Here is a 24,346-nt window from a genome sequence, read left to right on the forward strand (position 1 = left end):
TCTCGGACCTGGTCTCCACAGCTACGGCTGGAAAGTCAAATTTTTTGCCTTATGTTCCCTCACAGCCTTAGAGAGCACCGCATTATCAAATGCAGTCCTTTCGTTCACAAAGAAACAAGAAAGTCCGAGGTGCGTCCTTTCTTGCCAGAGGGAGGGGCAGAGGAAAGAAGCTGCACAGTACAGCTAGTTCCCAGGAACAGAAGTCCTCCCCGGCCTCTGCAAAATCCACCGCATGACGCTGGGGCTCCACTGGCGGAGTCGGGGCCAGTGGGGGCGCGTCTTCGGAATTTCAGCCACATGTGGGTTCACTCCCAGGTGGATCCCTGGGCAATAGAAATTGTGTCTCAGGGTTACAAGCTGGAATTCGAAGAGGTGCCTCCTCGCCGGTTTTTCAAATCGGCCCTTACGTCTTCCCCCCTAGAGAGGGAGATAGTGTTAAATGCAATACAAAAATTGTATCTTCAGCAGGTGGTGGTCGAGGTCCCCTCCTTCAACAGGGAATGGGTTATTATTCAACCATGTTTGTGGTTCCGAAACCGGACGGTTCGGTCAGACCCATATTGAATTTAAAATCTCTGAACCTATACTTGAAGAGGTTCAAGTTCAAGATGGAATCTCTAAGAGCGGTCATCGCCAGCCTGAAAGGGGGGGATTTTATGGTGTCACTGGACATAAAGGATGCGTACCTTCGTGTCCCCATTTATCCACCTCATCAGGCGTACCTAAGATTTGCGGTGCAGGACTGTCATTACCAATTTCAGATATTGCCGTTTGGTCTCTCAACGGCTCCGAGGATTTTCACCAAGGTAATGGCGGAAATGATGGTGCTCCTGCGCAAGCAGGGTGTCACAATTATCCCGTACTTGGACGATCTCCTCATAAAAGCGAGATCAAGAGAGCAGTTGCTGAACAGCGTATCTCTTTCACTGAAAGTGTTACAACAACACGGCTGGATTCTCAATATCCCAAAGTCGCAGTTGGTTACTACGACTCGTCTGCCTTTCTTGGGCATGATTCTGGACACGACCTAGAAAAGGGTTTATCTTCCGATAAAAAAAGCCCAGGAACTTATGACTCTGGTCAGGAACCTTTTGAAATCAAGACAGGTGTCCGTACATCATTGCACTCGAGTCCTGGGAAAGATGGTGGCCTCATACGAGGCCATTCCCTTTGGCAGGTTCCATGCGAGGACTTTCCAATGGGATCTGTTGGACAAGTGGTCCGGATCACATCTACAGATGCATCGGTTGATCACCCTGTCCCCCAGGGCCAGGGCGTCGCTCCTGTAGTGGCTGCAGAGTGCTCACCTTCTCGAGGGCCGCAGATTCAGCATTCAGGATTGGATCCTGGTGACCACGGACGCAAGCCTCCGAGGTTTGGGAGCAGTCACACAGGGAAGAAATTTCCAGGGTCTTTGGTCAAGTCAAGAGACTTGTCTGCACATCAACATCCTGGAACTAAGGTCCATATACAACGCCCTACGTCAAGCGGAGGCCTTACTTCGCGACCAACCAGTTCTGATCCAGTCAGACAACATCACCACAGTGGCTCATGTAAATCGCCAAGGCGGCACAAGGAGCAGAGCGGCAATGGCGGAAGCTACCAGGATTCTTCGCTGGGCGGAGAATCATGTTAGCGCACTGTCAGCAGTGTTCATTCCGGGAGTGGACAACTGGGAAGCAGACTTCCTCAGCAGACACGACCTACACCCGGGAGAGTGGGGACTTCATCCAGAAGTCTTCGCACAGATTGTGAGTCGATGGGAACTGCCACAGATAGACATGATGGCGTCCCGCCTCAACAAAAAGCTACAGAGGTATTGCACCAGGTCCAGAGACCCTCAGGCAGTAGCGGTAGACGCCCTCGTGACACCGTGGGTGTTCCGGTCCGTCTATGTATTTCCTCCTCTTCCTCTCATACCCAAGGTGTTGAGAATAGTAAGAAGAAAGGGAGTGAGAACAATCCTCGTTGTTCCAGATTGGGCACGACGGACCTGGTATCCAGATCTGCAGGAAATGCTCACGGAAGATCCGTGGCCTCTTCCTCTAAGGCAGGACCTGTTGCAACAGGGACCCTGTCTGTTCCAAGACTTACCGCGGCTGAGTTTGACGGCATGGCGGTTGAACGCCGGATCCTAGCGGAAAAAGGTATTCCGGTTGAGGTTATCCCTACGCTGATAAAGGCTAGGAAGGAAGTAACAGCAAAACATTATCACTGTATATGGCGAAGATATGTTTCTTGGTGTGAGGCCAGGTATGCTCCTACGGAAGAATTCCATCTGGGCCGTTTCCTTCACTTCCTACAAACTGGAGTGGATTTGGGCCTTAAATTAGGCTCCATTAAGGTCCAGATTTCGGCCCTATTCATTTTCTTTCAAAAAGAATTGGCTTCTCTCCCAGAAGTTCAGACTTTTGTTAAGGGAGTACTGCATATTCAGCCTCCGTTTGTGCCTCCGGTGGCGCCTTGGGACCTTAATGTGGTCTTGGACTTCCTAAAGTCACACTGGTTTGAACCACTGAAAACGGTGGAGTTGAAATATCTCACTTGGAAGGTGGTCATGTTATTAGCCCTGGCTTCGGCTAGGCGAGTGTCAGAATTAGCGGCTTTATCACATAAAAGCCCCTATCTGGTTTTCCATATGGATAGAGCGGAATTGCGGACACGTCCTCAGTTCCTGCCAAAAGTGGTTTCATCCTTTCATATGAACCAACCTATTGTGGTGCCTGTGGCTACACGGGACTTAGAGGATTCCGAGTCCCTTGATGTGGTCAGGGCTTTGAAAATTTATGTAGCCAGGACGGCTAGAGTCCGAAAAACAGAAGCACTATTTGTTCTGTATGCAGCCAACAAGCTTGGCGGCCCTGCTTCAAAGCAGACTCTTGCTCGCTGGATCTGTATCACGATTCAGCAGGCGCATTCTACGGCAGGATTGCCGTTACCTAATCCGATCAAGGCCCATTCCACTAGGAAAGTGGTCTCTTCTTGGGCGGCTGCCCGAGGGGTCTCGGCACTACAGCTGTGTCGAGCTGCTACTTGGTCGGGTACAAACACCTTTGCAAAATTCTATAAGTTTGATACCCTGGCTGAGGGGGACCTCATGTTTGCTCAATCGGTGCTGCAGAGTCATCCGCACTCTCCCGCCCGTTTGGGAGCTTTGGTATAATCCCCATGGTCCTTACGGAGTCCCCAGCATCCTCTAGGACGTTAGAGAAAATAAGATTTTACTTACCGGTAAATCTATTTCTCGTAGTCCGTAGAGGATGCTGGGCGCCCGTCCCAAGTGCGGACTTCTTCTGCAATACTTGTATATAGTTATTGCTTCAATAAGGGTTACGTTATTGTTGCATCGGGCGTGAACTGATGCTATGTTATTGTCATACTGTTTACTGGATTGTTATCACAAGTTATACGGTGTGATTGGTATGAATCTTGCCCTTGGATTAACAAAAATCCTTTCCTCGTACATTCCATCTCCTCTGGGCACAGTTCTCTAACTGAGGTCTGGAGGAGGGGCAGAGAGGGAGGAGCCAGTGCACACCAGGAACTAAATTCTTTCTTAAAGTGCCCATGTCTCCTGCGGAGCCAGTCTCTCCCCATGGTCCTTACGGAGTCCCCAGCATCCTCTACGGACTACGAGAAATAGATTTACCGGTAAGTAAAATCTAATTTTCAGAGCCCTTACATCATCCAAGGACTTTGATGAAATTGAGGAGTCAGTAGCCACTGGCACCACAGTAGGTTGATTGATGTGAAATGCCGACACAACCTTCGAAAGGAACTGCTGACGTGTCCAGAGCTCAGCCCTATCTTCATGGAAGATCAAGTAGGGGCTCTTACAAGACAAAGCCCCCAACTCTGACACACGCCGAGCAGAAGCTAAGGCCAACAAAGTGACAGCCTTCCACGTGAGAAACTTGACCTCAACCTCCGGTAGAGGCTCGATGCGCAGAACTCCTTTCAAGAAAGTCTGAACCTCAGGGAAGCCAGTTGTTTGTGGAAGAAAATGGATAGGGCCGAAATCTGGACCTTCACGGATCCCAACCTCAGGCCCATATCCACACCTGCTTGCAAGAAGAGGAGAAACCATCCCAGTTGAAACTCCACCATAGAAACTTCTTGGATTCACACCAAGAGCATACTTTTTCCAAATGCGATGGTAATGTTTAGACGTAACTCCTTTCCTAGCCTGTAACAGTGTAGGAATAACCTTGCTCGGAATGCCCTTCCGAGCTAATATCTGGCATTCAACTTCCATGCCGTCAAACGTAGCCATGGTAAGTCTTGATAAGCGAACGGCCCCTGTTGCAGTAGGTCCTCCCGAAGAGGAAGAGACCTCGGATCTTCCAGCAGAAGACCCAGAAGATCTGCGTACCAAGCCCTTCTTGGCCAGTCCGGAGCAATGAGGATTGCCTGAACTCTTGTTCTCCTTATGAGTTTTAGAACTCTTGGAATGAGTGGAAGTGGAGGAAACACGTACACCGACTGGAACACCCACGGAGTCACCAGGGCTTCCACCGCCACGGCTTGCGGGTCCCTTGACCTGAAACAATACCTCCGAAGCTTCTTGTTGAGACAGGAGGCCATCATGTCTATTTGAGGTACACCACAAAGATGTCACCTCTGTGAACACCTCCGGATGGAGTCCCCACTCTCCTGGATGGAGATCGTGTCTGCTGAGGAAGTCCGCTTCCCAGTTTTCTACTCCCAGAATGAAGATTGCTGACAGTGCCACTGCATGCTTTTCTGCCCAGAGGATGATTCTTGTTACCTCTGACATTGCAGCTCTGCACTTTGTTCCGCCCTGTCGGTTTATGTAGGCCACCATCGTTACATTGTCCGACTGCACTTGAATGGCTCGATCTCGCAGAAGACGAGCTGCTTGGAGAAGACCGTTGTAGACGGCTCTTAGTTCCATAATGTTTATTGGAAGACTGGATTCCAGGCTTGACCACCTTCCTTGGAAAGGTTTACCCCTGAGTGACTGCGCCCCAGCACCGGAGACTTGCATCCGTGGTAAGAAGAACCCAGTCCTGAATCCCGAACCCGCGGCCATCCAGAAGGTGAGGCATTTGTAGCCACCAGAGGAGTGAAATCCTTGCTTTCGGCGACAGACGTATCCTCTGGTGCATGTGCAGGTGAGATCCCGACCACTTGTCTAGGAGATCCAGTTGGAAGGACTGAGCATGAAATCTTCCGTACTGTAGAGCCTCGTAGGAGGCAACCATGTTCCCCAGAAGGCCAGTGCACTGATGAACCGATACCCGGGTTGGCTTCAGGACATCCTGGACCATTATTTGAATCACCAACGCTTTCTCCTCCAGCAGAAACACCCTCTGCACTTCCGTGTCGAGGATCATCCCCAGCAAAGACAATCTCCTTGTCAGTTCCAAATGTGACTTTGGAAGGTTCAGGATCCAACCGTGTTCCCTGAGCAGATGAATCGTGAGAACAATGGACTGCAACAACATCTCCCGGGACAATGGATGCCTTTATCAGCAGATCGTCCAGGTATGGGATTATGTTCACCCCCTGTCTGCGGAGGAGAACCATCATCTCCGCCATCATCTTGGTGAACACCCTCGGTGCTATGGAGAGGCCGAATGGCAGTGCCTGAAATTGATAGTGACTGTCTAACAGTGCAAATCTGAGATAAGCCTGGTGCGGTGGCCAGATCGGAATGTGGAGGTACGCATCCTTGATATCCAGGGATACCAGAAACTCTTCCTCCTCCAGACCTGAGATCACTGCTCTGAGAGACTGCATTTTGAATTTGAACACCCTCAGATAAGGGTTCAACGATTTCAAGTTCAAAATTGGTCTGACCGTACCATCTGGTTTTGGTACCACGAAAAGGTTTGAATAATAACCCTTGTTTTGCATATGAGGTGGAACTGGGACAATGACCCCTGACTTTTCCAATTTTAGGATGGCTTCCTGTAGGATAGCCCTGTCTATAAGCAAAGCTGGCAAGCCTCATTTGAAGAATTGGTGAGGCGGGAGTTCTTGAAACTCCAGTCTGTACCCCTGGGACACAATATCCTGTACCCAGGAATCCAGGCTGGACGACACCCAGACGTGTCTGAAATCTGAGTTTCGCTCCCACCAGCCCGTCCTCCAGGCTGTGCGGTCCACCGTCATGCTGAGGATTTTGAGGTACCAGGCGCAGGTTTCTGGTCTTGGGAGTCTGCGGGCTTTTTGGATTTTGCCCGACCACCTCTAAAGAAAGTGGTAGGAGGCTTGGACTTTTTTGCCTTAGCGGTCCGAAAGGACTGCGACACAGCTGAAGAAAATGGTTTCTTCCTAGAAGGTGTAGCAGAGGGAAGGAAAGGTGACTTACCCGCGGTTGCCGTGGAAATCCACGTATCCAACGCTTCCCCAAATAGAGCCTGACCTGTGTAGGGTAGGTTCTCCACACTTCTCCTGGATTCCGCGTCTGCAGACCATTGGCGTAGCCAGAGTCCCGTGCTAGCTGAGACCAACATGGAAGATATCCGTGTAGTCAGCGTACCCAGGTCCTTCATGGATTCCACCATGAATCCCGCAGAATCCTGTATGTTACGTAAAAACAATTCAATGTCACTTCTATCCATTGTATTCAAATCCTCTAGTAATGTGCCTGACCACTTTACTATGGCTTCAGAAATCCATTCACAGGCAATAGTGGGCCTTAACACCACTCCTGAAGTAGTGTATATGGATTTGAGCGTAGTGTCAATCTTACGATCAGCTGGTTCTTTTAACGCGGTAGATCCAGGGACAGGTAAAACCACCTTTTTAGACAGTCTGAAGACAGATGCATCAACTATGGGTGGGTTCTCCCATTTTCCCTATCCTCCTCAGGGAAGGGAAAAGCAACCAGAACCCTTTTTGGGATCTGGAATTTTTTCTCCGGGTTTTCCCAGGATTTTTCAAATATAGCGTTTAATTCTTTAGACATAGGGAAGGTTAGCGAGGCTTTCTTATTGTCAGTGAAGTAAGCCTCCTCAACCTGCTCAGGTGGCGAGCCATTAATGTTTAACACATCTCTAATGGCCTCAATCATGAGCTGCACCCCCTTTGCAAGGGATGCCGCCCCCCTCAGCACGTCCCCGTCACCATCTGCTGTATCAGAGTTGGTATCCGTGTCATCTTGCATAATCTGGGCAAGTGCACGTTTCTGTGGGATCATACTAGGGGATTTCGCAGGAATAGGAACAAAACCTGACCAAACTTCCATAGAGTTCTTTAACACCTGAGTTTCAGTCTCAGTATGAGCTACCGTGGTAGAGATCTGAGAGATCATTCCCTTAATAGAGGTCAACCACTCAGGCTCATTAATAGGGATCTGAGACAAGACATTACATTCCTGTGTACATGGAATGGATTCCTCCTGAGAGGAAACATCCTCTGCAGCATATGACACAGAGTCCCTAGATATGGCTATGTGAGACAACAAACACCCACACACACACACAGGGAAATGTCAGACACAGCCCCCCCCCCCAAGTATGCCACAGAGAGACACAGAGATTGGAGCCAACCCACACACAACGCTTACTGAGGAAGATATAATACAACTACCTAGTGCTTACTGTGTACCTTAATAGACTACACAGTATTTACACAGCCCCCCCCCCCCTTCTACAACCCCCTGGTACTGCACAGGATAGCTGGAGATGCTTGGAGGGACAGCTCTCCCTGTCAGCGTCTCTGTACAGGATCTGCAGGCAGGAAAATGGCACTGAACGCTGCTGGGTCTGCTCTGAGGAGAAGCTCCGCCCCCTGAACATGGCGCTACATCCCGTTCTTCATTTCTTTATACTGGCCTGAGGATTTCTGCTGGCAGTGTAACCGAGGTCCCCGACAGGCTTGCTGACCAGTATAGGGCATCGGCGCTGACTCAGGGCACCCCTCACAGCGCTGCACTATGTATCGCTGAGCCTCCGGAGCGCAGTCAATACTGCGGTCCCACCCTGTTGCCGCCATCTTCACATCGGCTCCCCGCTTGCTGAGAGGGCCGGTGACCAGGGCCGGTGCAAGGTTTCTCGTCACCCTAGGCAAAACTTCAGCCTGCTCGTAAACCCCCCAGCGACCAAAAGCACACACCAGTACCCATTCTCCAGCCCATCATACACATTGAAACCAGGTAGAGCACACACCAGGTAGAGCACACTGTTATACACATTGCACCAGGTAGAGCACACCGTTATACACATTGCACCAGGTAGAGCACACCGTTATACACATTGCACCAGGTAGAGCACACCGTTATACACATTGCACCAGGTAGAGCACACCGTTATACACATTGCACCAGGTAGAGCACACCGTTATACACATTGCACCAGGTAGAGCACACCGTTATACACATTGCACCAGGTAGAGCACACCGTTATACACATTGCACCAGGGGGTGGGTTTCAGTATGCCGACTGACGGGATCCCGGCGCACAGTATACCGGCGCCAGGATCCCGACAGCCAGCATACCGACACTTATTCTCCCTCGTGGGGGTCCACAACCCCCTGGAGGGAGAATAAAATAGCGTGTCTCGCGTAGCGCACCACCGTGCACGTAGCGCGGCGAGCGTAGCGAGCCCGCAAGGGGCTCATTAGCGTTTGCCACACTGTCGGTAAGCCGGCCGTCGGGCTCCCGGCGCCGGTATGCTGGTCGCAGGGAGCCCAACCGCCGGCATACCATAGTGAACCAGCCCCAGGTAGAGCACACCGTTATACACATAGCACCAGGTAGAGCACACCGTTATACACATAGCACCAGGTAGAGCACACCGTTATACACATTGCACCAGATAGAGCACACCATTATACACATTTCACCAGGTAGAGCACACCATTATACACATTGCACCAGGTAGAGCACACCATTATACACATTGCACCAGGTAGAGCACACCATTATACACATAGCACAAGGTAGAGCACACCGTTATACACATAGCACCAGGTAGAGCACACCGTTATACACATAGCACCAGGTAGAGCACACCGTTATACACATAGCACCAGGTAGAGCACACCATTATACACATTGCACCAGGTAGAGCACACCGTTATACACATAGCACCAGGTAGAGCACACCGTTATACACATAGCACCAGGTAGAGCACACCGTTATACACATAGCACCAGGTAGAGCACACCGTTATACACATAGCACCAGGTAGAGCACACCGTTATACACATAGCACCAGGTAGAGCACACCATTATACACATTGCACCAGGTAGAGCACACCATTATACACATTGCACCAGGTAGAGCACGTCATTATACACATTGCACCAGGTAGAGCACACCGTTATACACATAGCACCAGGTAGAGCACACCGTTATACACATAGCACCAGGTAGAGCACACCGTTATACAAATAGCACCAGGTAGAGCACACCGTTATACACATAGCACCAGGTAGAGCACACCGTTATACACATAGCACCAGGTAGAGCACACAGTTATACACATAGCACCAGGTAGAGCACACCGTTATACACATAGCACCAGGTAGAGCACACCGTTATACACATTGCACCAGGTAGAGCACACCATTATACACATTGCACCAGGTAGAGCACACCGTTATAGCTTCATGTTGTATTCTCATAGAGCCTTAGCTTGGTCTAGTTGTGAGTGTGGCGCTGCCCTGATATTCCCAGTGCCACTCACAACTAGACCAAGCTAAGGATCTATGAGAATACAACATGAAGCTATTGTGCAGGCACTGCTGCTACCTGTGGTGCACCCGCTACTACTGCTTGTGGCCAGACCTCAGTGGTGGCCACACAGTGCCAATAACACCATCCCAACTGCTATTCACCTTTACCCCCCTCCCTACCCCTATCACTGCACCTAGTATTGCCTGCCCCAAACCCCCTCCTTTACCCCCCAGTATTGCCCAAACTTCTATCTATCCTTGCCCCCTCCATGGACCATACCCCGGCACTGCCTCCAGTACTGCAGGTAGGTACTGATGAGATGCGGCCGCGGGATTGCGGGGGGGGAAGGGGGGGACGGATAACAATTTGCTTGATCTCCCGGAGAGGCGGCGCCCGATGCGGCAGCGGAGCGGACCAGGGCAGCGGGTGACTCCTTCATGTGCTGCCCTGAGTCTGACCTGTGTCACTGTCACAGTCAGTCACTGTGCCGAAAAGCAGGGGTGAAGGGGGGGGGGGGACGCCTGCCGCGGGAGACGGAGACCATCGCGTGGGGCCCGGGGAGCGCCGGAGCGGCGGGTAGTCAGGACTGTGACTGAGTGTCAGGTCATAATGTGGGACGCACCGGGATTGCATGGGGGGGGGGCGCGGATAACAATTTTCTCGATCTCCCGGAGAGGCGGCGCCTGATGCAGCAGCGGAGCGGACCAGCGACCAGGGCAGCGGGTGACAGCAGGACTCTCCTTCATAAACTGAAGTAGCTAGGGCGGCACACTCACGTTTGAAGGCAGTGGCACTGCACTGCAGACAGTCAGACGTGGTGGGCCAGGCGCCAACGAGCTGCTCCTCTTAAAGAATAGGAGCGGGAGGAGTGTGTGTGTTCTTTCACTTTGCGGTGCCGCCCTCCAGTGGTCGCCGCCCTAGGCAGCTGCCTAGTGGTAGCGCCGGCCCTGCCGGTGACTCACTCGCCACCGGAATCTTCTGGCTCTGTTAGGGGGTAGCGGCATGCTGCGGGAGTGAGCGGTCGCCTGGGGCGGCTAACGATCATCACCCTCAGGAGCTAATGTCCTGTCAGTGGAGATAGTGGCTCAAAACCCCTCAGGGCGGAAACTACTCCCCCCCCCCCCCCCTAAGTCCCACAAATCAGGGAGGCTGTTGCCAGCAGCCTCCCTGTGCCTAACTTAACTCTTAGAAAAATAATAAAACTAAAGAAGCTCTAGGAGCTCCCTTAGCTGTGACCGGCTCCTCCGGCACATTTTCTAAACTGAGTCTGGTAGGAGGGGCATAGGGGGAGGAGCCAGCCCACACTCTCAAACTCTTAAAGTGCCAGTGGTTCCTAGTGGACCCGTCTGTACTCCATGGTACTAATGTGGACCCCAGCATCCTCTAATGCGTAAGAGAACTATATTTTATATATATATATATATATATATATATATATATATATATATATATATATATATATATATATACAGGTTGAGTCTCCCTTATCCAAAATGCTTGGGACCAGAGGTATTTTGGATATGGGATTTTTTCGTATTTTGGAATAATTGCATACCATAATGAGATATCATGGTGATGGGACCTAAATCTAAGCACAGAATGCATTTATGTTACATATACACCTTATACACACAGCCTGAAGGACATTTTAGCCAATATTTTTTATAACTTTGTGCATTAAACAAAGTGTGTATACATTCACACAATTCATTTATGTTTCATATACACCTTATACACACAGCCTGAAGGTCATTTAATACAATATTTTTATTAACTTTGTGTATTAAACAAAGTTTGTGTACATTGAGCCATCAGAAAACAAAGGTTTCACTATCTCAATCTCACTCAAAAAACTCTGTATTTCGGAATATTCCGTATTTCGGAATATTTGGATATGGGATACTCAACCTGTATATATATATATATATATATGTATAAAATGTGTGTGTGTTCTCTTTCTAGAGGAACCTGATTGACGGACTAAGGGGTCTATTTACTAAGCCTTGGATGGAGATAAAGTCGCCAGAGATAAAGTCGCAGCCAATCCGCTCTTAACTGCCATGTCGCAGGCTGTGTTTGAAAAATGACAGTTAGGAGCCAATTGGCTGGTAGTTTGGGGGCACAGTGATCCGGCCGGAACTGTGCATGCCTAGTGATCACCTCTGAGGCGTTAAGCCGCCGTTTAGGGGGAGCGGTCCGGCCAATGCAGGAGCTACTACAGGGGCACATACTGGGGGCAGAGCTACAGGGGGCACATACTGGGGGCAGAGCTACAGGGGGCACATTCTGGGGGCAGAGCTACAGGGGGCACATACTGGGGGCAGAGCTACAGGGGGCACATACTGGGGGCACTACTACAGGGGGCACTACTACAGGGGGCACATCTACTGGGGGCAAATCTACAGGGGGCACAACTACAGGGGCACATACTGGGGGCAAATCAACTGGGGGCACAGCTACAAGGGGCACAGCTACAGGGGGCACAGCTACAGAGGGCACAACTACTAGTGGCACAACTACAGGGGGCACTGCTACAGGGGGGACAGCTACTGGGGGAAAATTAACTGGGGGCACAACTACTGGGGGCAAATCTACAGGGGGCACAACTACTGGGGGCACTACTACAGGGGCACTGCTAATGGGTGCAAATCAACTGGGGGCAGCTACAAGGGGCACTGCTACTGGGGACACAGCTACAAGTGGCACAACTACAGGGGGCTCTACCAAAGGGGGCACTGCTACAGGGGGAACAGCTACTGGGGGGAAATTAACTGGGGGTACAGCTACTGGGGGCACAACTACTGGGGGCACAGCTACAGGGGGGCACAAGTACAGGGAGATAACTGTGCGCATGCCCCTTCCCTATGAAGAAGCCACGCCCCTTCCCTATATAGAAGCCATGCCCCTGTTTTGGGGTGCGCGCACCAACTATATTTTACCTGGGGGAGGGGGGGGCGCCACAGGAAACTTTCGCCCTGGGCGCCACAAGAAGGTCTAGAACCGGCCCTGATCCAATCTACCATACAATCACCGCCAAAAATTGATCTATTGATATATCTGTTTGATTACAATTCCTTTCAAACTTTATTCTAAGGCTGTTGAGATATAGTCAAATTTCTGCAGCAGGGTTCATTTCTGCACAGGGAAACATCGGGGTGTAGAGTGGATCTTGATCCAGAGGCACCAACAGGCTAAAGCTTTAGGCTGTCCCAGGATGCATTGGGGCCTCCTCTATAAACCCAGCCTCCAGGCACTAGAGCTCAGTTTTGAGTTGGTGCCTGCAGCAGCAGGTCACTTAACAGGGGGGCTGCACTGGGCAGCCCTGAAAAGCTTTCTAAGAAGACTTCAAGGGCCGCAGCGCTGATATGTCAGTGTGACATTCTGTGCTGCGGCTCCATCAAAGCGGCGTTGCATATTCCCGCGGCCTGTTCCCGGGCACTTGTGGTGGAGACGCTCCAGCTTTAGGCACACGGTTGCAGACACTCTCCTAGTTTGGGTGGCTGCTACAGGGTGGAGGTAAGAGGGTCCCCCAGACGGGACCCGCCATTAAATCGCATTCCTGTCGCTGTCTAGGGAGACGGACCACGACGCTGGCATGGACACTATCACCGAGCAGGGACCCCACTAGACCGTACACCCATTTTAATAAGACTCCATAGCACCAGCGGTGAGGACCAGCATAGGGAAGCCAGGGCTTAACCTGTAGCCCCTCCCCTGGCCCAAGGCGCCATCTACTGCAGTTTTTCCCGCCCTGGAGCTGCCTCACACTCTCCCTCACTCCCTGACTGAGACACTGGGCGCCATCTTCTAAGCATAGCTGCGGCTGGTCTCCGGTACTGCAGGGCAAAGTCTCCCTTGTAAAGCCACCTACCTGTATACAGCGCTGTGACTTTACAAACACGAGTATTCTACATGTCTTTATACAGACAGCATTAGTTAAGAAAGAGTGTACCTATTACAGGATATATTGTATGAGTATTCTGATATATACCTCCGGGACCGCGCTGTGTTCTATAGATATATATATATATATATATCCTCCAGAGTGTTCAGTATAGCGCAACAGGATCTGTTGTTAATCAGAGTTTTAATTCCAAATTGAGTGCAGCTTCAAATCCCCTCCAAGCCACTGGAGTAATGGTAAAGACTGTCAAAAAATGGAGAGCGCACTCTTGATTATATGGAAAGTAACAACTTTTACTTGTAGCATTTGATTACATACATTAAAGTTAAAATTCAACAGCAAGGTGTTTCCACCGCGACTTAGCCGATAACGTCTCCTGAACCACGGCTTGTCCCACCACCGGCTCTGATTCCGGAGGATGACGTCACAGCGTCTACGTCACTCAGCCACGCCCCCTGACGAAGTACCTGACGTACGAAACGCGTTGGGCGTGGCTGAGTGACGTAGACGCTGTGACGTCTGTACATATACTAGTCCAGTGCAGTTTTATTGTCATAATAATTATCTGCTTTTCCTGTGACTGTGTGTGCCTGTATCTGCTGTGTGGTTTCACTTTCAGTGTTTCCTAGCTATATCTATCACTATATTCTGTACCCTAAGGGACAAGGTGCGTCTGGGTCATATATATAGTGCGTCACAGTATTTACCCATTACGTGTATTCTACTGTGTACTCAGTCACATAATACCGGATTTATTCGCAGGTATTGTACTCTGTCTGGCTTTATCGTACTAAGTCGCTTTGTTGTTGCATTTGTGTACAATGTCTAACAAGAAGGGCAGTAAGTCTGTGGACGCTCCTGCATCATGCAGAGCATGCGCCAAGGATTTACTAGAGGAGGAAGTTTTGTATGATGGTCTGTGTACTGTGTGTCATACATCTCCCAGTCAGTCCGCAGCTCCTGTAACCAATCAGGTGCCACCCAGGGCTGCGTTCACAAACCTACTAGGAACTCTGATGGAACGTCTTACGCCCCCTATGGGACCACCTGTGCAACTACAGCCCCAAATTGTTCCTATGGTTAATCCGCCTTGGGCGGAAAACCAGTTGCAGCAATAAAATCAATCCTTGGTCAGACAAAAATGTACTCCAGGTCACTCCCATGTCTCTGGGTCATCTAGGCGGGCTGCTTCCTCCTCACAATCCACAAATCTCTCAGATGTTTCATCTGAAGAGGAGGGGGAGCATACTGTCCTGTCAGACACTGAATCAGGTGTTTCTGATGAGGATTCTCCATTGCAAATTGATGCCCCTGCCCTAGTGGTTGCTATTAAGCAGATCCTACAAATGACTGATGATGAGAATTCCACTACTGTGGCTAAGAGGCTAAGAAAACTGGTATGTTTAAACAGCAGAAGGTGGTTAAAAATCTATTACCCCATTCTGACCATTTGGTGGACATCAGGCAGGAACCCTGGTCTAATCCAGGGAAGAAATTTCCTCTGTATAAACGGGACTTGGCTCGCTATCCTCTCTCTGCAGAGTTAATAACAAGTGGGAAAATCCACCGCCAGTGGATTCTCATGTCACCCGCCTAGTGGTGTCATCCACTCTGCCTTTCACCACTGTCACTTCACTAAAGGAACCGACAGATAAGCGTGTGGAGGGATGCCTGAAATCTATTTACTCCCTTACAGGTGCTGTACATAGACCCACTATTGCAGCCTCTTGGGCTGCAAAAGGTATTGAAGCATGGGTTCAGGCATTAGAGGAAGAGCTGCCCGAGGATATATCTGACAATGCCAGACAATACCTGTCTCACATTACCACCGCTGCCTATTACATTCAGGAGGCGTCCTCTGAGGCGGATGTGTTGATCGCCAAGGTGTCGACTATGTCTGTCCTGGCTCACCATATTCTGATGTTGAGGTCATGGAAGGTGGTCCTGGACTCCAAAAAGCCCTTGGAGGTTCTCCCCTTTAAGGGGGACATTTTGTTTGGGGAAGACCTAAATTAAATTGTGTCTGAGTTAGCAGCTGCTAAGACTGCTTTTCTCCCAAATACTAATCCTTCTGCACAGAAGGCAAAAGGTACCACTTTTTGTTCCTTTCAGACTCAAGGGAATGCAAAAGTACAGGCATACCCGAGACAGTCTTGTGTCCCAAAACCACAAAGCCCAAGGCTAAACAATCCTGGGCGGCCCGCCAACCTGCTTCTAAACAAGACAAGCCTGCCGCATGACGGGACGGGCCTCTCCCTGGGTGACCCCAGGGTGGGAGGCCAACTTCTGCAGTTCACCCAGGTCTTAAAGACCACTTCAGACGCATGGGTGCGGGAAGTTGTCTCTCACCGGTACGCAGTCTCATTCAAGAGATGTCCCACTCGCCAGTTTTGCACCACGTTTATCCCTTCGGATCCGTTAAAGGCGCAAGCTCTGCAAAAGGTTGTGAGTTCCCTCCTGAATACACTACAGGAGTGGTAGTGCCGGTATCTCTGTCCCACAGAGGCAGAGGTTACTACTCGACCCTGTTTCTAGTTCGGAAACCCAATGGGTCTTTCCGGACTATACTCAACCTCAAATCACTGAACAAGTTTGTGAGAGTGTCCAAGTTCCATATGGAAACACTGTTCTCAATTGTACTGGCTATGGAACCCGGAGACTATATGGTATCCCTGGATATACAGGATGCAAACTTGCATATACCTATTGCCATGTCGCATCAGCCGTATCTGCGGTTTGCTATTGGCGACCTCCACTATCCGTTCCAGGCTCTGCCATTTGGACTGGCTACGACTTCTTGGATCTTCACCAAGGTCATGGCCGTAATGACGGCCCATCTCCGTTGCCAGGGAGTCAGGAGGGCTGCTTCCTCCTCACAATCCACAAATCTCTCAGATGTTTCATCTGAAGAGGAGGGGGAGCATACTGTCCTGTCAGACACTGAATCAGGTGTTTCTGATGAGGATTCTCCATTGCAAATTGATGCCCCTGCCCTAGTGGTTGCTATTAAGCAGATCCTACAAATGACTGATGATGAGAATTCCACTACTGTGGCTAAGAGGCTAAGAAAACTGGTATGTTTAAACAGCAGAAGGTGGTTAAAAATCTATTACCCCATTCTGACCATTTGGTGGACATCAGGCAGGAACCCTGGTCTAATCCAGGGAAGAAATTTCCTCTGTATAAACGGGACTTGGCTCGCTATCCTCTCTCTGCAGAGTTAATAACAAGTGGGAAAATCCACCGCCAGTGGATTCTCATGTCACCCGCCTAGTGGTGTCATCCACTCTGCCTTTCACCACTGTCACTTCACTAAAGGAACCGACAGATAAGCGTGTGGAGGGATGCCTGAAATCTATTTACTCCCTTACAGGTGCTGTACATAGACCCACTATTGCAGCCTCTTGGGCTGCAAAAGGTATTGAAGCATGGGTTCAGGCATTAGAGGAAGAGCTGCCCGAGGATATATCTGACAATGCCAGACAATACCTGTCTCACATTACCACCGCTGCCTATTACATTCAGGAGGCGTCCTCTGAGGCGGATGTGTTGATCGCCAAGGTGTCGACTATGTCTGTCCTGGCTCACCATATTCTGATGTTGAGGTCATGGAAGGTGGTCCTGGACTCCAAAAAGCCCTTGGAGGTTCTCCCCTTTAAGGGGGACATTTTGTTTGGGGAAGACCTAAATTAAATTGTGTCTGAGTTAGCAGCTGCTAAGACTGCTTTTCTCCCAAATACTAATCCTTCTGCACAGAAGGCAAAAGGTACCACTTTTTGTTCCTTTCAGACTCAAGGGAATGCAAAAGTACAGGCATACCCGAGACAGTCTTGTGTCCCAAAACCACAAAGCCCAAGGCTAAACAATCCTGGGCGGCCCGCCAACCTGCTTCTAAACAAGACAAGCCTGCCGCATGACGGGACGGGCCTCTCCCTGGGTGACCCCAGGGTGGGAGGCCAACTTCTGCAGTTCACCCAGGTCTTAAAGACCACTTCAGACGCATGGGTGCGGGAAGTTGTCTCTCACCGGTACGCAGTCTCATTCAAGAGATGTCCCACTCGCCAGTTTTGCACCACGTTTATCCCTTCGGATCCGTTAAAGGCGCAAGCTCTGCAAAAGGTTGTGAGTTCCCTCCTGAATACACTACAGGAGTGGTAGTGCCGGTATCTCTGTCCCACAGAGGCAGAGGTTACTACTCGACCCTGTTTCTAGTTCGGAAACCCAATGGGTCTTTCCGGACTATACTCAACCTCAAATCACTGAACAAGTTTGTGAGAGTGTCCAAGTTCCATATGGAAACACTGTTCTCAATTGTACTGGCTATGGAACCCGGAGACTATATGGTATCCCTGGATATACAGGATGCAAACTTGCATATACCTATTGCCATGTCGCATCAGCCGTATCTGCGGTTTGCTATTGGCGACCTCCACTATCCGTTCCAGGCTCTGCCATTTGGACTGGCTACGACTTCTTGGATCTTCACCAAGGTCATGGCCGTAATGACGGCCCATCTCCGTTGCCAGGGAGTCAGGATCCTGCCGTATCTGGACAACTTGCTGATTCTGGCAAACTCCCACGATGTCCTCCTCAGTCATCTACAACTGACGGTAAGCTTCCTACAAGCCCACGGGTGGCTCATCAATTGGAAGAAATCCTTCCTGGTCCCAGCTCAGATCATGGTGCACCTGGTGGCACTCCTGGACACACACAGTCAACGAGTGTTTCTGTCTCCAGAAAAGGTCCCGAAGCTTCAGGACAGGATAAGATGCTTCCTTTCTCGCCCCAGAGTGTCGATACACTCGGCGATGCAAGTACTTGGCCTGATTGTGTCAGCATTCGACATGGTAGAGTACGCTGCATTTCACTCCCGCCCTCTCCAGAGGTTAATTCTTTCCAAGTGGGATGTCCTACTTCATCGGATCAGATCACACATGATCACTTTGACTCCGGAGGTTCGTCTGTCGCTGAACTGGCGGCTACAGGACCAGCAGTTGAGCAGGGGCCATCCCTTCTGGATCCGCGACTGAGTCCTGCTGACAACGGACGCCAGTCTGAGGGGATGGGGTGCAGTGTTGGAGCAACACTCTTATCAGGGTCGATGGACCAAGGAGGAATCACTCCTCCCAATAAACATTCTGGAGTTGCGGGCGGTGTTCAATGCATTGACTCTCGCCCTGCCTCTGGCACAGAACAGGCCGGTTCAAGTACGGTCAGACAATACTACCACGGTGGCATACATAAACCATCAAGGTGGCACTCGAAGCCGCATGGCTATGATGGAAGTGTCAAAAATCCTTCGTTGGGCGGAACGCCATCTGCCAGCAATATTGGCAGTGTTCATTCTGTGCATCCTAAACTGGGAAATGGACTTCCTCAGTCACCAGGACATGCACGCTGGAGAGTGGAGTCTTCATCTGGAAGTCTTTCAACGCCTAATGGTCAAGTGTAGCCTACCAGATGTAGACCTGATGGCGTCTCGACACAATCACAAGGTTCCGGTCTTTGAATCAAGGACCAGGGATCCTCAAGCAGTATTCGTGGATGCACTAGCAATTCCATAGAAATTTTGGCTGTCCTACGTCTTCCCTCCAGTGTCACTCCAGCCCAAGGTCCTGTGGAAGTTCAAACTAGTAGGAATACTACTTCTAGTTGCTCCAGCATGGCCCAGACAGCATTGGTTCTCAGGTTCTCAGACTTATCTATTGACAGGGCGTCCCCTTCTACTTCCTCAGCACCTAGACATCCTATTACAGGGCGCTTGTCTTTATCCGGACCTGGCCAGACTGGCTTTGAAGGTGTGGCACTTGAAACATCATTCCTGAGGGCCAAAAGATTCTCTGAAGTGGTCATCCAAACTATGTTAAAAGCCTGCAAACCGGCATCTGCGGCTACGTGGTCCTCAGTGAACACGTTCATTAGGTTCTATGTCTTTGATTCTTCCGCCTCCCAGGATGCTTCCTTTGGACGCCGGGTTCTCATACCCGCTAAGGCGCGTCCCCTCCCTTGAGAAACTGCTTTAGGACATCCCCAATGTTACCCTGTGGAACACAATGTACCCTGCTGCGGAAAAGGAGCGTTATGGTAGACTTACCTCTCTTTCTGCAAGGTACATTGGGTTCCACAGGGCGCCAACCCTGACGCACCTAGCTTCTATGGGTTAGTATGGCATTATGTGGTTCTATGTGACAAACATCTGCCTTCTCTCTTGCCTGCTCCTGCATTTGACTGGTTAACGAAACTGAGCTTCAGTGCCTGGAGGTGGGGTTTATAGAGGAGGCCCCAATGCATCCTGGGACAGCCTAAAGCTTTAGCACAGTGGTTTCCAAACTTTTTTGAATCACGGCGCCCTAGAATATCAGAATTTTTTTCACGGCACCCCTAGGCCAAAAATTTCTTATTGAGAAATTTAGACAGAAATATTACATTAAGTAGATCGCGTTTATAATTATATGTCATCCTTAGGGTCAGTTGTGTGGTGAGGGACGAGATTTGCTTCTGTTTGGCCACATATTTTATGACTGGCAGCCACCAGCACTGGTTTTGCCTATTATATTGACCATGAATAATTTGAACTGGTCCTGGACCACCAACCCAGGGCCCCCTGCAAGTGTCCCGAGGCACCCCAGGGAGCCACGGCACACAGTTTGCGAACCTCTGCTTTAGCCTGTTGGTGCCTCTGGATCAGGATCCACTCTACAGCCCGATGTTTCCCTGTGGAACCCAATGTACCTCGCAGAAAGAATTAACCATGGTAAGGCTACCATAACTCTCCTTATTCATACCAGTATGGCACTATACTGGAAACTACTGAGGAGGAAAGGGATCTAGGAGTCACTATTTCAGATGACTTAAAGGCAGGTAAGTAATGTAACAAGGCAATGAGGAAGGCTAGTCAGATGCTTGGCTGCATTGGGAGAGGAATCAGCAGCAGAAAGAAAGAAGTAATAATGCCACTGTATAGGTCATTGGTACGGCCTCATCTAGAATACTGTGTTCAGTTCTGGAGGCCATATCTTCAAAAGGATATTAATACATTAGAAACTGTACAAAGGAGGGCAACTAAAATGGTGCATGGCCTACATCACAAAACTTACCCAGAAAGACTAAGAAATCTCAATATGTATAGTTTGGAGCAGAGAAGGGAAAGGGGGGACATGATAGAAACTTTCAAATATATCAAGGGTTTTAACAAAGTCCAGGAGGGAAACATTCTCCAAATGAAGAGAAGCAATAGAACACGAGGACATGCACTGAGGCTGGAGAGGGGGAGGTTCAGGGGAAATTTGCGGAAAAATTATTTCACAGAAAGGTTAGTGGACAAGTGGAATAGCCTCCCATCAGAGGTGGTAGAGGCTAAGACAGTAGAGCAATTTAAACATGCATGGGATAGACATAAGGATATCCTTACAAAGAAATAAGGATCAAATAAGGTTAGAGATAAAAATAATGTAAAAAAAAAAAAAAGGGGCAGACTAGATGGGCCAAGTGGTTCTTATCTGCCGACAAATTCTATGTTTCAGTTGTTTAACAGTGCTATGACTAGATTATAATCACCACTCTTTTGCTGAATCTGGTTAGCATAATTAGTACAAAGTATCAGTTCATGAAAGAATGTTAGTTTAGATCAAATGTCCCCTTCTAACATGGGTATCCGGTATTTAGGTCTCCAACACTTAGGTCCACACTCATTGGGTCGACCACTATTGGTCGACATTGTCACTATACCGACATGGCAAAGGTCGACACATGAAAATGTAAAAAATAAATTTATTTTTCATACTTTACGATCCACGTGGACTACGATTGGGAATAGTAACCTGTGCAGCGGCAACAGAGTGAGGCACCTTGTCCGAAACATGGCATGTGAATCGAGCCATGCGAGGTGTCACAGTACACTAATTGGGGTTCCAGGTCACTTTACGAAGAACACAATACAATTTAAAAACAAACAAACTCATGTCGACCTTTTTCCATGTCAACATAATGACGGTGTCAACCTATTTCAGGTGTCAGCCTAGTCACTGTCGACCATAGTAAACTTGCGAGCAGGTTGGCTGGTACTTTATCCCTCTCCACTTTATCTCTCTCCAAGCTTAGTACATAGAACCACTAAGGGGCTGATTTTGAGTAACAAGCCAAGCAGCTGCGGGCAACCGCGGAAGCCTGATTTCATACTTCATACAAATGCAAGTATCCATTCAACTAATGGGGGGACTGTTTGTATGTGCAACCATTGATCTTACCCTAGCCACCGCAATCCTCATCATTAGGTCTGGGTGCAAGAGATAAGTTCAAGTAGGCTGCCCTTCCCCCCGTACGCACACCTCAGAACCACACAGAACTTTAAAGACACACCCACAACATGCCCACAAGTTAAAGTGGTTCCATGCCATTGCTTTGCAACTGCCCAGTTTCCATCCAAACACCCTATTTCACGGAAAGACAGATACTAGTTGTGTCTGACTTATGCTGGCTGTACACTAGGTCGATATTGTGTATAAATACACAATATTGATCCATCATTCGACCCATCGCATGCACATTGTGTATGTTTTGAGTGCGAATATGATGCAATGCGCGAGTCCGTGAGTTGTACATCGCATCAACTTATCATATGTCCTGCACATATGATCAGTCGATCCCAGCCGCTGTCAATTGCGGAGGTACGATAGATCATACGCTGCTAAAGCACCGTACAATGTATTGCAATCCCGGCGGGGGGGATCGTAGTACGACTCGCACCTAGGGGCTAATTCAGACCCTGTCGCAAGTATTAAAAAATTGCTATGAAGCGATTTTTGCACATGTGCAAGGTCCTAAAATGTGTTCTCAGAACACAATTAAGACCTGGAGTGGGGGTGGGAATGGGGCGTTGATGCAGCATTTTGTGGGCGTCGACGCTCCGTTTAAGGGGCGTGCCGTTGCTGGGGTGGGTCACGGCAGCAGCGTGACAACACACGCAGCCGCTGCGACCCAAAACATGGCGGGTAGCCATCTGCCTTCGCAGCTAGGCTGTATAGGCTGAGGGCTACTTGAACCACGCAAAAGCATCGCCGCTGTGCGATGCTTTGACATGTCTGCGGTGGTGGGGGGGGTTCAGGACCCGGCATGCGGGGTGGACTTGCCCTGTGCTGGGCATCCCCCCACATGTCAGAGAAAATGATCGTGGATGTGCATTATTTCGCTTATCTACGATCAGATCGGAATTACCCCCTTAGTGTGAGTCATACTAATGTATGGCCAGTATAAGAATAAAAATAAAAGGTGTAAAGTTGTCATCATTCTTGTTACAGTGTCAGCCTCTGGCTAAATCTATCTGGAATAGAGCCAATGGTTATGTACTACTGACATAGCTACAGCGTAATTCCCATTTAGGGCTTCCTCGTTGCTGTGAAATAGCTTTGCATACTACTCTGAATCATACACCTGATTCACCCAGCTTTGTAGAACGGTCCCCTTGTTGGCCTTACTCTACCCCCCAAGTGGCTGCAGCATGTGTCAATCATGCTGCGGCCTGGGGGCAGTGCAAGCAACCACACAGGACGCTTTCTGTACATGCGCTGAATGTGTCCTGTCCACCCACCATCAGCGTAGTATGCAAACCATTGTGAAAATCAGGAGTTCTCATTTTACCTGTACTTTATGCCAGAGCAACAGGTTACCATACTATTGTGTTATATTGTGTTTTTCCTAACAATATGGCATTCAATATGGTTTTCATGGTATTTACCATAATTGAAACTTCCCTTGTTTGCTCTTTAGCCACTTAAGATCATTTCACTTGCAGGAATGTCAGCCTTATCATACGCAGGGCTTAAACACTTGATGAAATAAGTGGAAGCTTAAAGTGCACAAACATTACAACACACATCCATTGAGCCATCAGTTTGTTGTCACGTTGTGCTGAACCAATCGCATCGCTTTAAGGTGCCAATGGCAGCACAAGAATTGTTTCATAGACTTCATCAAATAAAGGGAGATTACATTTACGTAATTATCTGTTATTGCTGGTGTCTATTCTCTGTAACAAAACATTGATTTTTCTTTACATGCCTTTCCCAGATCAACGTTTCGGCATATAAAAAGATCATGGGCGAATGGCTGAAGATCCCCTGCTTGGATAACGTTGGAAGCTGCACCTATGAAAATTTTTGTGACATTCTAGATCAGTTAATTCAGCCAGGACAGGACTGTCCAGAACCTCTGCATTCCTATGAATTACCCTGCCACTGCCCCTTTAAAGAAGTAAGTTCTACCCTTATGTAAATGAGCCACTGAGGAATCTAATAATAAGAATTTACTTACCGATAATTCTATTTCTCATAGTCCGTAGTGGATGCTGGGGACTCCGAAAGGACCATGGGGAATAGCGGCTCCGCAGGAGACTGGGCACAAAAGTAAAAAGCTTTAGGACTACCTGGTGTGCACTGGCTCCTCCCCCTATGACCCTCCTCCAAGCCTCAGTTAGGATACTGTGCCCGGATGAGCGTACACAATAAGGAAGGATTTTGAATCCCGGGTAAGACTCATACCAGCCACACCAATCACACCGTACAACTTGTGATCTGAACCCAGTTAACAGCATGATAACAGAAGGAGCCTCTGAAAAGATGGCTCACAACAACAATAACCCGATTTTTGTAACAATAACTATGTACAAGTAATGCAGACAATCCGCACTTGGGATGGGTGCCCAGCATCCACTACGGACTATGAGAAATAGAATTATCGGTAAGTAAATTCTTATTTTCTCTAACGTCCTAGTGGATGCTGGGGACTCCGAAAGG

At 49.2% G+C, this 24,346-nt stretch overlaps 1 protein-coding gene across 2 annotated transcripts in view; it reads left to right on the top strand.

The window, feature by feature from the left end:
* The window catches only part of GM2A (ganglioside GM2 activator), a 70,041-nt gene that overhangs the window by 33,333 nt on the left and 12,362 nt on the right, over nucleotides 1-24,346 (top strand). For both annotated transcript variants that reach the window (XM_063928328.1, XM_063928327.1), the window contains one exon: nucleotides 23,622-23,804. In XM_063928328.1, coding sequence (XP_063784398.1) covers nucleotides 23,622-23,804 — 183 coding nt within the window. The remainder of the gene's footprint in view (nucleotides 1-23,621; nucleotides 23,805-24,346) is intronic.

This window comes from Pseudophryne corroboree, chromosome 6, assembly GCF_028390025.1.
Source record: "Pseudophryne corroboree isolate aPseCor3 chromosome 6, aPseCor3.hap2, whole genome shotgun sequence".
Classification (NCBI taxonomy): domain Eukaryota; kingdom Metazoa; phylum Chordata; class Amphibia; order Anura; family Myobatrachidae; genus Pseudophryne; species Pseudophryne corroboree.